Source organism: Typopeltis vanoorti, chromosome 3 (genome assembly GCF_054136105.1).
Source record: "Typopeltis vanoorti isolate ZY-2024b chromosome 3, IOZ_Tvanoo_1.0, whole genome shotgun sequence".
NCBI classification, from domain to species: Eukaryota; Metazoa; Arthropoda; class Arachnida; order Uropygi; family Thelyphonidae; genus Typopeltis; species Typopeltis vanoorti.
Window position 1 is genome coordinate 89,105,484 of NC_143551.1, and position 16,719 is coordinate 89,122,202.

Sequence of the window (16,719 nt, forward strand, 5' to 3'; positions counted from 1 at the left end):
TTTTATAATCAGCTACAAAACATATATAATAAAATAAATAAAAATGATTACATAATTTTAGCAGGAGACTTAAATGCAAGAATTGGAAACACGAAAATTATTAATGATATAGGAATACATGGAGAACACACTCTAAACAGAAATGGTAAAAAATTGATTGACTTTGTAGTTTATGATAACCTAAAAATAATGAATTCCTTCTATAAACATAAAGACATACATAAATATACTTGGGCAGCAAGAGGATGGAAATCAATATTAGATTACTTCATATTAAATGAAAAGACATCAAAATTTTCACTAGATGTTAGAGTTCACAGAGGATATGAATTAAGCAGTGACCACTTCCTTGTTAAAATAAAATTAAGATTACCACCTAAATGGCTACAAGTAACAAGAACAGAAAGAAAAATTGAAACATTTGTTTATAAAACTAGACTATTGAACGACACAAATGTACAATGGCTATATGAACAAAGAATTACCAGTATCTAGATAAAATAAAACAAAATGAAGAAATAGAAATAGAATGGCTTAATATAAAATGCAGCAGCAAATGAAAGCTTAGGAAAGACCAAAAAATTCAATAAAAGAAAAAAACTGAAGATCTGGGATGATACAATCAAAGAAATAATCAAAAAAGAAAAAAGAAGCCTATCACAAATGGTTAAGCAGTAAAACATTAGAAGATGAAATAGAATATAAAGGAATAAGAGCCATAGCTAAAAGAGAAGTCAGAAAAAGACATAGAGAACCATGGAATAAATTTGTTTCTAATTTAGAACATGATTTATATAAAATAAGTCCCAATGTATATAGGATTTTGAAACACCTAAATCCAGATATCAAAGAAAACATAAAATTAAACACTGAATTGAAATTAGAAGAATTTCTAAATTACTACACAGAACTGTGGACAGACAAATATTTTAAAAAAGACAACTGGCAAACAATTAACGAAAATGAAAAGGAAATAACTGAAGAAGAATTAGAAATCAGCCTGAAAGAAACAAGAAACGGAAAATCACCTGGAGAAGATAAGCTAGGTTCAGAACTATATAAATACGCAGGAACAAGATTCAAAGGAAGACTCTTATTATTTTTAAATAAAATTTACTCAACTGGTATCTCTCCAATAGAATGGAAAAAAGCAATTGTGATTCCTATCTTTAAGAAAGGTAATAGAGATGACCCTAAAAACTATAGAGGTATCAGTATACTAAATTCATGTTACAAAATACACAGCAGAATCTTAAATATCAAACTAATGAAATTTTCCGAAAACTTTATTCTAGAGGTACAGAATGGATTTAGAAAAGGACGATCATGTATAGACCCAGCCTTCTGCCTAAAATTAATAATAGAGAAAAGAAGAGAATATAATTTAGAAACACATATTGCATTTATTGACTTTGAAAAAGCATTTGACAAAGTTAAAAGAAAGACAAATACCAAATAATATCCTAAAAGTTGTCACAAGTATATATGAAAATAATCAAATACAAATAAGATTAAATCATGAGCTATCATATACAAGAGAGATAAACCAAGGGGTCCGACAGGGATGTCCCCTCTCAGCAACTCTTTTTAATATCTACTTAAATGAAATAATAATAAAATGGAGTAAAAATTTACATCAAGGAATTAAACTTTCACCTACAGTTAACTTAAACACACTCTCCTCTTTGCAGACGACCAAATAATAATTACAAATTCTGAAGATAACTTACAGAAAGCTATTTTAAATCTAAATGAGATATCCAAAGATTATGGTATGATAATATCAACGGAAAAATCAAAAACTATGGCCTTTAAAGGACAAGATCCAGCAAGAACTAAAATAGTATTAAATAACAAGATCTTAGAACAGGTGAATTCATTTAACTACCTAGGATGTATGATCACTTATGAAAATGAAAAAGATATAAACATAAAAATTGCAAAATATTTAAAAATAACAGGAGTAATTAACTCTATATTTAAACCAAACCTAGTTCAAAAACAAACCAGGCTAAAGGTATACAATACATTAGCACTACTGGTCTTAATGTATGGAAGCGAAATCTGGACAATAAAACAAAAAGACAAACAAAGATTAACAACAGCAGAAATGAAGTTTATGAGAAAAACTGCAAAGTATACCCTATTTGATCACAAAAGAAACTAAGATATTATGAAAGACTTAAACCAAGAAACAGTAATTGAAAAAATTAAAAAATATAAACATAGATGGATGGAACACGTTCAAAGAATGAAAACAGAAAGATTACCAAAACAAGCCTTAAAGTACAAGCCATTAGGAAAAAGAAAACCAGGACGTCCTCTTAAACGATTCAACGATGACTTCTAAGGCCGGAACAGGCCATACTAGGCCTAAATCCTTGATACGTATGATGATGACTTCTGATGATCTTTATGATAAATTCCAAATTACTGTACTTAAAATGATGTAACACCATCACAGCAATTAACAAAGTTCTTTTTTTCTTTTCAGCTCAGCAGAACTTATTCGTTTTGTTTTGTTTTTAATAATAAAATTTTGAACTAGATTCTCCGATTTATTTGGATTTGAAGGGTGATGAAAAATCCTGAAATCGAATCTTCAATCCCTGTTCAGAACTTTCTCAATTCTGCTCATTGTCAAGTGCGTTTCATATTGTAGAGTTCAATATTTGTTCTTATTGCATGTCTGGAATCTCTACTACAGTATCATTAAAAAATGAAAACTTGCACTTCGAACATTTAATTAATGGGTTCATCCGAATAATGCCAACTTGAATTTTCATCCCTATATCACAAAGTAAAGTTCCAAATGCAATAATGCACCACTCCGAAATTTAGCTTTTGTATTAAATAGAAAATTAATTTACAAGTCATTAACTTAATTTATATCATGATATTAATCACATATGAATAAATATTAAAATATAGGGACTGAAAATCTTCAAACCAAAGTTAAGAAAAGTTAGGTAATTATTATATACTATAGTCTCAAAATAAGGGTTTCCTTCCATAAACACAGAATAGAAAACTTGCCCCAGATGATATGCAGTCTGTAAACATTACAAACCCCTTTCACAAAATATTTACTTTGAAGTAATTCTAATAAACGGAACTACATGCACTTCTGATACCAGCCAATAAGTGTACTGTGGTAAATAACTGACTTTTCCGATTGCAAGTTTATAGAATTTGTGATGTTTAGAATGAGTGATAATATTTCAGATTCCTCAATATCATCTCCAAAATTCGATTTGAACTAAGAATTAAAATATGAATTAATCTTTGATACTGTTACAGGAGTTACTTAACATTATTGAAAGTCTCGGATACGAAGACCAGAGCTTACATAGGTACAATGAACGGATCCATCAAAAGCATGTTGCGTTGGAGAATTATAATAACTGTACTATTTAAACAGTTGCAGCAATAAATCTAACAGTAAATAAAATCATGACAATGAATAACACATGTATTCTGATTTACGTTTTTCAAATCAGGTCCACTTACTTTATTGTCTTAAGTAAATATATGTCTTTGCAATCTTGCACCATCAAAACCATACTACAATGTACAGAAATACACATTCGTGTTTTTCTTTCTTTGTATTTAAATGTTTTTAGTACATAGCAACAATGGAATATCGATTTTGTTTTCCATGCCAGTACTGCACAAAAACTGTCATAAAACTTTCAGATATTATTGGAAAGACTGAAGAAACTTGTTTACAATACTAAGGACTTCCTAGACTCTTATTTTAGGGCGTCCTCGAATGTGTTTTTTTTTTCAATGTACAGTATCTGTATTACTTTCAAGAGTTCATTCCAGAGACTACTTACTTCTTCAGTGAAAGTTATGACTGAAATCAATATGCACAAGCCCCTAAAATTTGGGACGTTGATCTAATTTTATTTATAACTTGATCCTAGTGAAAAAAATATTTATACAATAATAAAGAATGTTTTCACATATCGGTGATTTTGTTTTGGCAAGTTGATAGTAGCTATTTTTTAGCACAAGGTTTATTACTGTGAAAATGTGAAGAACGTTTGCAATACGTATCAGGGACTAGAAAATTATTACCCACTTATACCTTGCTAATCTATGACAAGATCCATGGAAAACTACTGCCAATCTCGTGGAAATGGCGTTTTTCCAACAGAAAAAGGATCGCCGTAAATTCGATTCTAGTAGCAGACCACACAAAATTTTTTAAAATCTTTCTTCCACCAATTCTAGAGGTTACTCAATTTCTGACACGGTGAAGCGTCGTTTCTTTAACTCCCGAAAACTCTGGTTTTTCATCCCATGAATTCAGGGAAATCGACTGTACAACCGCACTATTTCAGATAATGATATATTATGGACGACGAGATGGTACAGATGTTTGCCATACTTTCTTTAATGGATGCCGTTTAATATCATTGATAGTTTGGACCATCTATCTGTGATTAGCTAAGGGCAGAGACGTTTAGAGACTGAAGGACATTTACTGTCCTTCAGTCTCTAAAAGTCGAATAGGGCCAAAACTGCCCTATTCGACTTTTATTCCCTTTCAGGAATAAAAGGTGTTAACGGATTTATAAAATAAAACTTATGGCATATAATTAAAATTGATCATTTTTATTAACATCTCTTTGGATATCTTATTGAGTTTATAGGATTCATTATAGAGTGCATTCTGAGATTTTGACACTATCTGCATTATTCTTCTGGTTCCCATCTGCCATGCGACCGGGGGAGAGTGGCTATATGCTACCATTCTAGGGAGATGATTATGAGCAAGGTGGTTTCCCATTGCCTTCCTTGCAGTAAGTATTCATGACTGTAACCTGGGTGTTCACGGGGCCGGTTTGCCTGCTTGCGGATGAAAAACCCCAGATAAACTGGCGAAAAAAACCCTGCTGCACACGCCCAAGACCAGCTAACTTGGCTATGGCTGAGGAAGATCCTTAAGCTCCTCATGTCGTGGACGGGAATCGAACCCAGGACACTCCTTTCCCAGGCATATGGTTGCGAGGCGCAAAGCCACTAGGCTAACCGCGCGGACAATCTACATTATAACTATAATCAAATTCATTCTCTGATCAATCAATATCCATTTGCTCTGAATAAAGATATAAAGAATTAACAAAGGTTTCTATGGGGAAAAACTTTTCTCATAGAATTCTTATTATTCACTTGCTGACCATCTAACAGCACCACAGAGATTTTTTTGTGATATAATTCATGCGTGCTATTTCCCATAGTATATTTGGAGAAGAGAATACAAGGGATTCTTATGATAAGCACATGTTCATGTATCCCATCCTATGACTATTTAAGAAACTTATGTCGCTTACTCGTTTCCTTTTCTAATGCTATCTTTCACAGTCGTATATTGATGTGGTAACATACTATGCTCTTATGATAGAAGTCCTATCATTAATGATCTTGGATATATACAGAATAGTATCAAAATCTTCGGGTCCTATCCATAGCAAGGGCATACACATCTTCCATGTTTTGGATGTAAACAGCTAGGTAATGTATTATACAGTTTTTAAAATATATGAAAATCAATGTTGAAATAATTGCACTAAAAGTATTATACAAAAGAAAAAAGAAACATATTTTTCGTACTTGACTCTATGTTTGCATTCATGGTGACTTATGAATTGACTTTTAATATTAGTCTCCAAACGTTAGATAGATAGGGATAAAATAGCATTGCCTATTCCCTTTGAGGAATAAAAACGAGAAAAACAATAAGCTACAGAATATGGGATTGGAATATGAACTATTGTCTGAGATAAGTGGAAGACTGATGGACAGGTATCAGAAAGTGATATTGGGGGATGTAAATCTTCCAGATTTTAGATGACTAGTGGCGTGCCCCAGCCCTTTGACAATTGTTATTTAATCGATCGATACAGTAATGATATTGGAAAATGGCTGACAGGAGATCTTCAGTTATTTGCTGATGATGTTAAGATAGGCAGATAATCAGAGATGCTACTGATATACAACATTTACAGAGTGATTCGAGCAGGCTGGAAGTGTTGGCGAACGGCTATCAATTCAATGTAATGACTGTAATCTTATGTGCTTTGGCGTAATGAGATATTCAACAACATATTACGTTGATGGGATTATGCAGGAGTAATTGATGGGGGTTAGAGATCTTCGAATTATGGTGTATAGAAAGTTGAAGTTCAAGGACAATACAACAAAATTTACAAATACAACTGAGAGGATAATTACGATGTTGAAGCGAACTCTGGTATGTAAAATCTGGAAGTCATTTCGCCATTTTACAAGGCCTTGATAAGACTGCCTCTGGACTAATGTAAGCAGATTCGGAGGGAATAAAGAAGCTGTAGAAAGGCTGTATATTCTCGGTGCAATCATTATTTTCAATATCCCCTCAACTGATTTCTTTTTTTTTGTAATGATGAATGTTCATTTCACATCTGGGATCTTGGAAATATGATAGAGTAGTAGTTTCAAGATCTCAGATGTGATTAAGCAACTAAGCTCAAGAATTCATGATATGCATATGTGTGTGTTTCTCAGTTTCTTCTATGAAAAATAGTCACTGTTTTACACTTCTCAATACTGACTACTTTTACTTTCATTTTTCTCACAATATAAGATTATTCAAGCCTTTCTGGAAAAGTTTTATTTTTCCTTTCACCATTATGGGTGTACTTTTGGTCCACTTATAATGAGTGGATCATGCATGATATCATGCTAGTGATGCTAGGACGTGCACCATGTTCTTAATATGCAAATTAATAGCAACAGACAATATAATAATTATGATCTGTGGTGTTCCAAAAACCTCGTTGTCCATGGAATGAAATCTAGGAGCTTTATGCTTTCATTTAGGTCTCTCTCTTTCAAGCTCTTTATTACCTACACCGCTGCTTTCTCTGTACGATATTTACATTTCTAGCATCTGCGCAGCGTGTAGAACTGTTTATTATTATTATTTAAAAGGCGCTCACTTCAGCAAAAAAAAAAAAAAAAAAGTTGAATTCTTTGTTTCTCATAGCTCTAGCAAACGTGATGTGTTCCTCACATTACTTATTGATACCCTCAGGCAACCATCCTATCAAGAACCGTCATTAAATGACTAACAGCTGTTAACCATTTATCTAAATATATGGTAACTTCACACCACAGCAACGAAAAGAACAATGTTACCCCTTTGGCTAAAAAAGGTGACTTGTTTAATTAAAATGAAACGTTATATTTTGAATATATAACCGGAAAATGGAAACAAAAAATTAAAATTCAGCAAAGAACATACTTATAAAAATCGCGTCAGAGATTTATTTTAAATTATATAAAATTAGTACTTATTTTTAGTTTATATTTCTTCAATTTTTCAATTGTTTGCTTTATGATCATAATTTGGGATAATAGTTCTCGACGACATTTCCAGATGGAGCAAAGGTGATCAGGACTCCAGCATGTTTGATCAACATCGGTTATCGTATCCTAAGTTGTAATTTATTTATTTAATTTTTAAATTAGGTTTTATGAAACGTCAGACACCATTGAAATGTCGTTTCATTAATACTTAATTTAAGACTACAAAAGCTAGTATGGTAGTGCATAGATCGAAGCAAGTCTTAGAAAATTATGATCATTAGTGTTTTTATATGAATTCATCTACGTTTTAAATAATGCCTCTTCCAGCAGCTTTATTGGCAAGGCTTCAGAAAAGAGGGATTATAAAAGTCGATCCTGAGCCAGGTATAATATTAGATATATTTTTGAAATAGGTTTACTTGATTATTTTGATACCTGCATTGACTTACTAAATTTTACGATTGACTTATGAAAGGCAAGTTTTTTTTTTTTTTTTTTTGCGGAAGTTATGTTTGCATAACTTCCGAAAAGGGTAATAAAAATCGCTAAAGAAGAAGATGAACTTAGTTAAGAATCAACTTCCGGCAAGTGGTAGTTGTTTATATATCTATATATATGAATAAGTTGACATGGAGTAAAAGAGAAATTAGTCAAAACACTAAACCAACTGTCTACATGACTATATGCAAACCTACTTTTAATTTATGTATCTGAGAATTCGGTTAGAAGCAGAACAGTTAATCAAAGACTGGAAAAACCACAAATATGAGTTCAGAAAAAATAAAAGAGTGAAGAGATGGCATCAGTGACAGAATTATATTAAAAAAATGAAGATATTAGAAAGGAACTTAACATTGTTAGCATTCAGAAATGTGTGAGCAGAGCTAATCTAAAGTGGTGTAGTCACTAAAACAGAATAGGACAGGAAGGATCAGCAATGCAGGTGTTTGATGCCTGGATTGTGGGGAAAAAGACTGAGAGGAAGATCTAGGTGAATGGATGAGTTAGAAATGTTGGAACACCTAATTACAAGTTCAGACAGCATTAGACTCCTGACAGACTAATAGATAAACTAATTTGGAGGATATTTAGAGTAAACATTTCATCTTGTACACTCTCCTTAAGGACACATATCAGGAATTTGATATGTGCACATATGTATTGTGTCCGGCTTCAAACTTGCTGAAACAATTTTCTATTCCCTCGCTTTCATTTCACATCTGTTCATGGAAACAGCTTCCCTCATGTTGTGCCCCTCAAAGATTACAACCTTCAGCTGTTAAAAAAATTGCTCAACAAATTTCTGCTTTCCTCTTACTCCCATATGCAGCACTGACCTGTTGTATGTTTTGCAACATTTTGTGTGTTTCGTCTGTGTGGAACTGATAAGAAAAAAGAATATTTATGTGTACAAATAATAATTGTCTTTTTTGCATGATGAATCAATGAATTTAAGTTTCATTTGGGAAATGACCTTCTTCTGTCTTGCAATTCAGTTTCCCATTATCCTCTCTAGTTGTTTGTTACCTGTTATGATAGTTGATTTTCTCTCCTCAGATTTGCTTACTAGTGCTGGAGTACCGTAGTATTACAGGACTCTGTACTTTTTCCACTCTTTTTCTCTTGTACATAGATGCCCTTCTCTCACTGACCAAATACTATTTGTAATTTTGTGATGACCATAAACTCCATCTTCATTGTTTTCAAAGACTTTGTAATGCACAATCATTTTGAACTGTTCCATAACTGGTGTCTTAAAATTTGAACTCCTTGCTATTCTTCAGTAGCGTGGGGTAACCATGTGGACTTCATTGCTGTCAGGACAGTCTTGCCTTATTTTTCACGGAAAGCTTTCACTTTTTTTTTTTGATGATGCTTGCCCCCTCCAAACACCATTAGCCTTTCCTGGCATAAACACATTAAAAACCTCTTCCCCTTCAAACTAGATGTTGTTTTCTGCTCAGAAGCTACTTTTCAATTGTATAATTACTAAATACTATCCTAGCCCTGTTCACACATTTAGGGTGGGTTGCCAGAAACTTCCCAAAATATTTATATTTAGGGAGGAATTTTTAGTTTATATATTTTTATTTATAAAATCTTCCATGCTTTCCAGATTCATTCTAAGCATTTTCTCATAGATGGGTTTCAGTGATTTTGTTAACTGGCTGCCAACATTCCTTCACTTCTAAGAATAAGAATGTGAGCTGATATTGTCAGTCCGTTTACTCTCAAGCTTCAAACTTTCTGTATACCCGCCACCCTTGTTCTTCTTCAATGGCTGCAGCTTCTAGATATTCAAGAAAAATAAGATTTTCCACTTTCCCTTCTGAATCTCTTACCTCTGTATGGTATTCTGTGCTAAACTTTAAGTTTTGCAACATTTTGTGTGTAGGTTTGATATTAAAGTTATTTTTAAAATTTATAGAAATATTTTTGTTTTCTCGTTCTCAAGATTAATTTACCAAGCTACCAGTGGAACAAAAGAGGATCAAAGACATTTCTAAATCATGAATTAGAGGAACATGTATTTATACATCAGATATTCTGTATCCATAAGTTTGAGTATAGTCATCTCTCAATGTTTGTTATGAGACCATAGTGTAGACACCATGAAACTAAACCTGTTTATTAAACAGTTTGTTAAATTACATCATTGGGTGCTGGATTGACAAGTTTCAGTCCATCTGTAAATGGAAGGTGTTTGGCATCATTAGTAAAAAAAAAAAGTAGAGAACAGTAGTAAATCAAAGTCTGCTTCATGAACTCAAGAAGAAACATAACATGAACACTGTAGAAATATGATTTGTTAAGCTTGACTACATTCTTTGAACGGGAGGTCACAATTACCAATCTTTAGAGAAATGGCAGTAGATGTAACTGAGGCCAATTTAGAAAGCATTGGGAAAATCTAATAGCATAAAGTTTGTGGATAAGAAAAAAAGAATAGATACCCTGTAAAATTTATTATTATATGATGCCTCCATGCAGGGACCACTACACTATTATAAATAAACCATTCTGTTGATCTCTTTCAAAAGGTGGCAGTGCATAATATTTGGGTGCAAATAGATTGATAGTGGTAGATCTTCCGTACACAAGGTATGTTTGTTAAGAAGACAATGTTGGCACAATAAAGAAAAAATTATAAACAAGACTCAGTTTAGTATTCCTGTTGAAGCTTAGTGGAATAATTATGGTAATAACAGAACTAGAGATATAGGTGATAGTTCGTAAGAGAGTGACTCCAAGAGATTGATGAGGCTAGAGACTTAGGGATGTTGGTAGATAGGGAGATAAAGTTCAGGGGGACACATTGCTAAGGTGTCCAAGATTGCACATAGGATTACTTGGTTATTGAGGAACACACTAACATCCAGAGATAGAGGTTATTATTCCCGTTTATAAAGCATTGATACTTCCACATTTGGATTACTGTGCTCAGGTCTGGTCACCTGAATTCCTTGGAGATGAGGAGGTTGTGGAAAGGGTTCAGAGAAGAGTGACTAAGTTGGTGAGTGATGTAAAAAATGCTCCTTACATTGATAGATTGAGAGCTTGTGGATTACAGAGGTTGGTTGATAGGCTGAGAAGAGGGGATGTGATAGAAACATTTAAATTACTAAAAGTTTTTATAAGATTGATGCAGGGGAAAATGTTTCAGCTGTGTGATAGTGATGGAAGAACAAGAGGCCATCCCTGGAAATTAAGGAAAGGTGTGGTTAACAAGGGTGTTAGAACGAGGTTTTTCACCTGGAGGGTGGTGAATGAGTGGAATGCATTGCCCGACTCAATTGTGAGTTCTTTGTCTGTAAATGAATTCAAGAACAGATTGGTTCTGTGTTGCTTGTGTTCTGACCAAAGCAAAACCACCAAAAACTAACATGCCTAAATTAAATCTCTACTAGAATTAAAGAAAAACAAGGAAATAATAATCACCAAAGTGGATAAAGGGAACGCCACAGTATTGCTTAACCAAAAGGATTACACAGGTAAGCTGAATGCTCTATTGTTAGATCGGGCTACTTATCTCTCTATCGAGTACAATCCCACCAACTCACAAATTAGAAAACTCCACAGGCTCCTTAAGAAGGTCACTTCTTGGCCTGTTGAAGTCACTAACAAATTAAAACCATTTAACTCCATAACCATTTAACCCCCCCCCTTCCCGTATTTATGGACTCCCAAATCGGAAAAAATTACAAAAATCCTAAAAAAACATGACTTAACTTCTTGTTACAGACCATATAAAATATTGGCATCCCTTATCCACTCTACTAAAGATCAAGCTTCCCCCAGACCTACCTGGTGTATACCAGGTCCCTTATAGCTGTAAGCTGTCCTGCTTTGGCCAAACAGGCAGGACAGCTAATATCAGAATTTCAGAACACAAGGACTACATCCGGTTTCACCAATACAGCCACTCTGGTCTTGCAGACTTGTGCTGGATACCCACCATAGAATACGTTGGAAGAAAGCCACGATAATACACCATAGTAAATTCAAACACGAAAGGCTTTTCATGGAATCTGCCTCAGTCCTAAGAAACAATCCAAACCTCAACAAATTTGGTTGCATGAGACTGCCCCGAATTTGGGGAACCTACATCAGAAGACCTTCAGCCCAATCGCCCAAGAATACCAACATTGCCTGCTAGGGGGCACCATAAGGGCTTTTAGGAGAAAGAATAGCTTCCTGCCTCGTCCTCATTTACTCTTTGTAGCTTGCGTGCACATCTTGTTTTTAAGTTCCTGTGAAAATGGCAACGTGACGTTGCCGAAATATTGGAAGTGTATTGAAATTTATTTTAATGTATATCGTAGGATATGTTTAAATTTTCTTAAGCTATTTAATAAAAATGCATAACCAAACTCTAAGCCTTTCCATGAGAATCAACTTATAAACCTAAACACAGGGGGTTTAATGTAAATGAGATAGCCTGAATAGCACTTATTGTATTCGTTCTTATTTTATTTATTTTTTTTATTTAGCTGCCACTCATGAAAGGCTTTATTTGTAAACCTATAGTACATTCTTATCATGGGTGGGCTAAGGTTTTTTCTGGTTTTATTGATTATATATAATGTGTTTGTGTGTGTGTATGTATATATATATATACACACACACACACACACACATTAAGAATAAGAATTTATATATATATATATATATATATATATATATAGGCATCCCTCGATGTTACCACATATATCAAAATCACATTAATCAAATCTAATAATCAATGGTAAAAATTACAATTCATCCGTGATCAATTACTGTATTAATAATTGGTTTTAAATAGTATTCTTTTAGGAAAGATAAAAAATGAATGCAAAGTAAATGTTTAATAAATACTTGTACCTACATTATTTACTGCAATTTTTTTTATCAAAAGAAGTTATCAAGAGTGGTTTGAACAATTTTAGTTTTTTTCTTATCGGTATAAATTCTATGATAACAAGCAAAATGACTCTCCAGACCTCGGCAAACAAGTAATAAAACATAAAGAAAAAACACTGCAAATATAATACATGATGGTACAAATTAAGTGGATATTGAATCCAGCATTATTTCATAACTGAATAGAGTAACTAAACGTTTCGACAGATGCAAGCATAAGCAGCTTTATGGGTAACTCGTAGTAAAGGTGGAGTAAGCTCTTGATCACTTTCCTTAGTATTTTCCATAATGTAAAGCACATCTCCTAGAGGACATGCATGATAAATAAGCCTTTGGCTCTTTATTTCAGTAATACATATGTTTATTTATTTTCAGTTACAATCTAGAAATTATTGAACAAAGAATAAAAAAACAACAACTAAACCATACCATACTGACATCGGAGGTTGCGGTATCTCTCAGATACAATTCACTGTCAAAAAATCATAAACCTTTACATAACATGTGTTAAACCAAACTGATAGTAAAAACAATGCGGAATATCACTCGTAACATATGAATGCACAGCTACTCATGACCTCCAAGCTATACACTGAATTATGTAAGTATATTTATATTAAACATTTTGCGTGTATCTGTCAGATCAGCTGAAAGCTCCACAGGGTTAAAGGCGCGTTAATCAAACCTCTTGCCGTATATCAAGGGATTGCCACAATTAATTTCGCCACGTTACTCAAATCCTGCATTAAGCAATGGATATCTGTATATCTACTCTATAATATAAAATGATAAGCCTTTTTTTGTAACGTTTTTATGTCACGTTTTTTGTCAAGTTATTTGAAACTCAGGGGCTACCCTGAGTGTCAAGTCATCAGAATTCAAGAACTGTCCTTCTAATCAGCTAATCAGGGGATTGGACCCATAGGTGCCGGTGGGGAGGGGCCTTTCGAGTCATCAGAATTCAAGGAGAACTAGCTTACCAGTCTGCAACTCGGGGGCTGGGTGCAGGTGGGAGGGGAGTACAACCCTTTGAAAACCTTTTGCGTTTCAAAATTCAAGTCATCGGAATTCAAAGAGAACTGGGGGACCCCCTTTTCGAATAATAAAAAAATAAAAATAAATTTTTATTTTTTTATTATTCTTCTTTGCATATGCAAAGCTAATAATAATAGTGAATGCCTGCTGGATTTCTGATAAATAATTCAGGACATGAATTATTTATCACTAACACTATTGTTCCAACATAAAAATGTGCACAAATTCAGATGGAGAGAAGATGCTTGATTTGATTTTTTATGGCGCAAAGACGTCAAAGGTCATACTGTACCAGAATAGGTCACAGCAGTACATATGGGGATTGGTTAGTAGGACAGTCACAAACATCCATGCCCATGGTGGGATTTGAACCCTCAGCCTCTTGGCTAGAGATCGGATTTGCTAATCACTCAGCCAACCATGCCTGCATGAGAGAACATGCAAGAAATAAGAAAAGTCTCATTGACTGTGTTAGAGTTGATGGGAATGTTTTCCCACAGGTTCAGAACACAAGAGTATACAGAGAATTTGAAATTGAAAGTGATCACTGTTTAGTTTTGATCAGGATAAAATTAAATTTCATATTGAAAAGTAGAGTGTGTAAGAAAATTTTAAAATGAATCAAGGTTAAGCAGCTTTCAGAGGTGAACTGTAGACTCAAATATGCAAACATCATTGAACTAAAAATGAAATTTGATTCAGCCAGGGGCATGTGGTGAGGTAAGGATAGAGAAATCAGAACTCCATGGTAGACTCAGGAAATTAAAAAGGTATTCAAGGAAAAGAAGAGAGCTTATGGAAAGTTCCTGGCAAGTAAGCCAGTTTGTGCTTTTAGAGAATACAGAGAAAAATGTAAGAAAGTGAAGCACTTTGTAAAACTAGCTAAACAAAAGTCATGGGAAGACTTGAGTAAGAACATGGAAAATAAATATCAGGATGGTGGTAATATATTATGGAGGGTATTGAAAAAGCTTACAAATGGAGACTGTAAAAGAGATGATAAAGGTGACATGAAAACTGAAGATAAAGATATTCTAGATGTTTAGAGTAATTACTTTGAAAGACTGCTAAACGAAAGTGTCAGCATGGTGATAGAAAATTCCTAACAGGAATGCAGTCAGAAATATATATTGTTACTTGAAATAGCACCAATAATCAAAAACCTGAAATGTGGAAAGGCAACTGGAGTAGAGGAAATTTGATCAAACATGCTCAAATATTGGACACTAATCCAAGCGGCTGAAATGGGGTTGCAGGGGCTGACAAGACTCGACAGCTTCAGAAGCTCTGCAATTCGGGAAACCCTCAATATTCAACTGCTGCTTCTCGTCAGAATGCCACAGGAGAGGCTCCCCCAGCAGGCCCTCTTTGCCAAGCCAGAGGGTGGAAGGCCAAGGACTCGCTGGATAGATTATATCCAAAACCTTGGGTGGACATGTCTGGGAGTCCCACTAGAACACCTGAGCTTGGTGGTGGAGGATCGTGACCATTGGAAGTCCCTCTTGCAGCTTCTGTCCCCACAACAATTAGGTAAGGTAGACCTTGAAGATGGATGGATGGATGCTCAAATATGGAGGTATAAACATTTTACAGTGGCTGTATTGCATAATTCAGAAAGTCTGATTCCTGATGATTGGAGTAGAGCTCTCATTGTACCATCTATAAAAAGGGAAATAAAACTGAATGTGAGAATTAGAGATATTTCCCTACTGAGTTAGTTTCTGGTTAAGATTTATGCAACTATAATTGAGAAACAGCTAAAAACAATTGTGGAAGGAAAGCTTATTATTATGTGGCACCTCTAAGGAGTCCAATGACTCATCTTTGAGGGTAGGACACCTACTCTGTAATTCTCAGTCTCCACCATTCAATCCACCAACTACAGCGAACCACATCATAAAAATACACACACACACACACACACACACAGGGTGATCAGTAAAGAATCCCTGTTTTAAGCTTTGTAGGGTACCACCCAGTGATCCAAATGCTGCGAAACTTCGCAGGAATATGTTATGCATCATGCAGAAGTGATATCTGAGAAAAAAAGTAGTTCCAAAATGCACCACCAGGGGCACCATGATGTAGATATAATAATTTTTCTGTGTGTGTGTGTAAGAAGGTGAAAAGTGACACAAGCATAAGTAATACATTTGTATTCACTTCCATTATGCATTCACCAGCTGTTCCATATGCTGCTCTTCCTGGTATGCCACAAACTGCATTCTTTGCACAGTGTGTGTGTGTGTGTGTGATTAATGACAGAACATAGCTGGTTTAGACTGATGTTGCACACATGCTGTGTTGGTCTGTCTTTCAGTGCTGGCAAGTTATCAGAATGATTCTGATAAACTCTGTCTTCTTTGAGAAATCCCCACAGCAAGAAGGCACAGTGGGTCAGATCAGTTGAATGAAGCAGCCATATGCAGTAGGAAACACCTGATCACTCAGTCATCTGTGAAATGTTTTCGAAGAACCTCTGGTACGGATCGATTGATGTGTGAAGGGACCCCATCCTGCTTGAAATGACTGAATCCATGCACAGGCACTGCTATAGCTGATACACAATAAAATTGTTTATATCGTGATACCTCTTGGCAGTAACTGAGCAGGTCACAGGACCCGAATGGTGAATGTGCTCAAAGAAGGATGGTTCAACGATAAATAAAGTTGTAAACCTGCACCAGCCAGTAACTTTTGGTGTGAATGCAAAGGAATTTGTTAGATTGCATGCAGATTTTGCATGGCTCATACCCAGCAATTGTGGGTATTCACAACTCTCTTCAAGTGAAAGTGAACCTCTCCTAAGAAAATCATCCACGTCCATGCAATATCCAGTTCCACTTGAACAAGGAATGTTAAAGCAAATTTCATTCACCTTTCAAAGTCTTGTGCGTGCAACTCCTGTGTCAGTTATCTTGAATG

General features: G+C 34.5%; 1 protein-coding gene across 1 annotated transcript in view; it reads left to right on the top strand.

The window, feature by feature from the left end:
* Positions 1-7,435: 7,435 nt before the first annotated feature.
* The window catches only part of PQBP1 (poly-glutamine tract binding protein 1), a 98,299-nt gene continuing 89,015 nt past the window's right edge, over positions 7,436-16,719 (top strand). Inside the window, exon 1 of the mRNA XM_090390717.1 lies at positions 7,436-7,743. Coding sequence (XP_090246843.1) covers positions 7,674-7,743 — 70 coding nt within the window. The 5' untranslated portion in view covers positions 7,436-7,673. The remainder of the gene's footprint in view (positions 7,744-16,719) is intronic.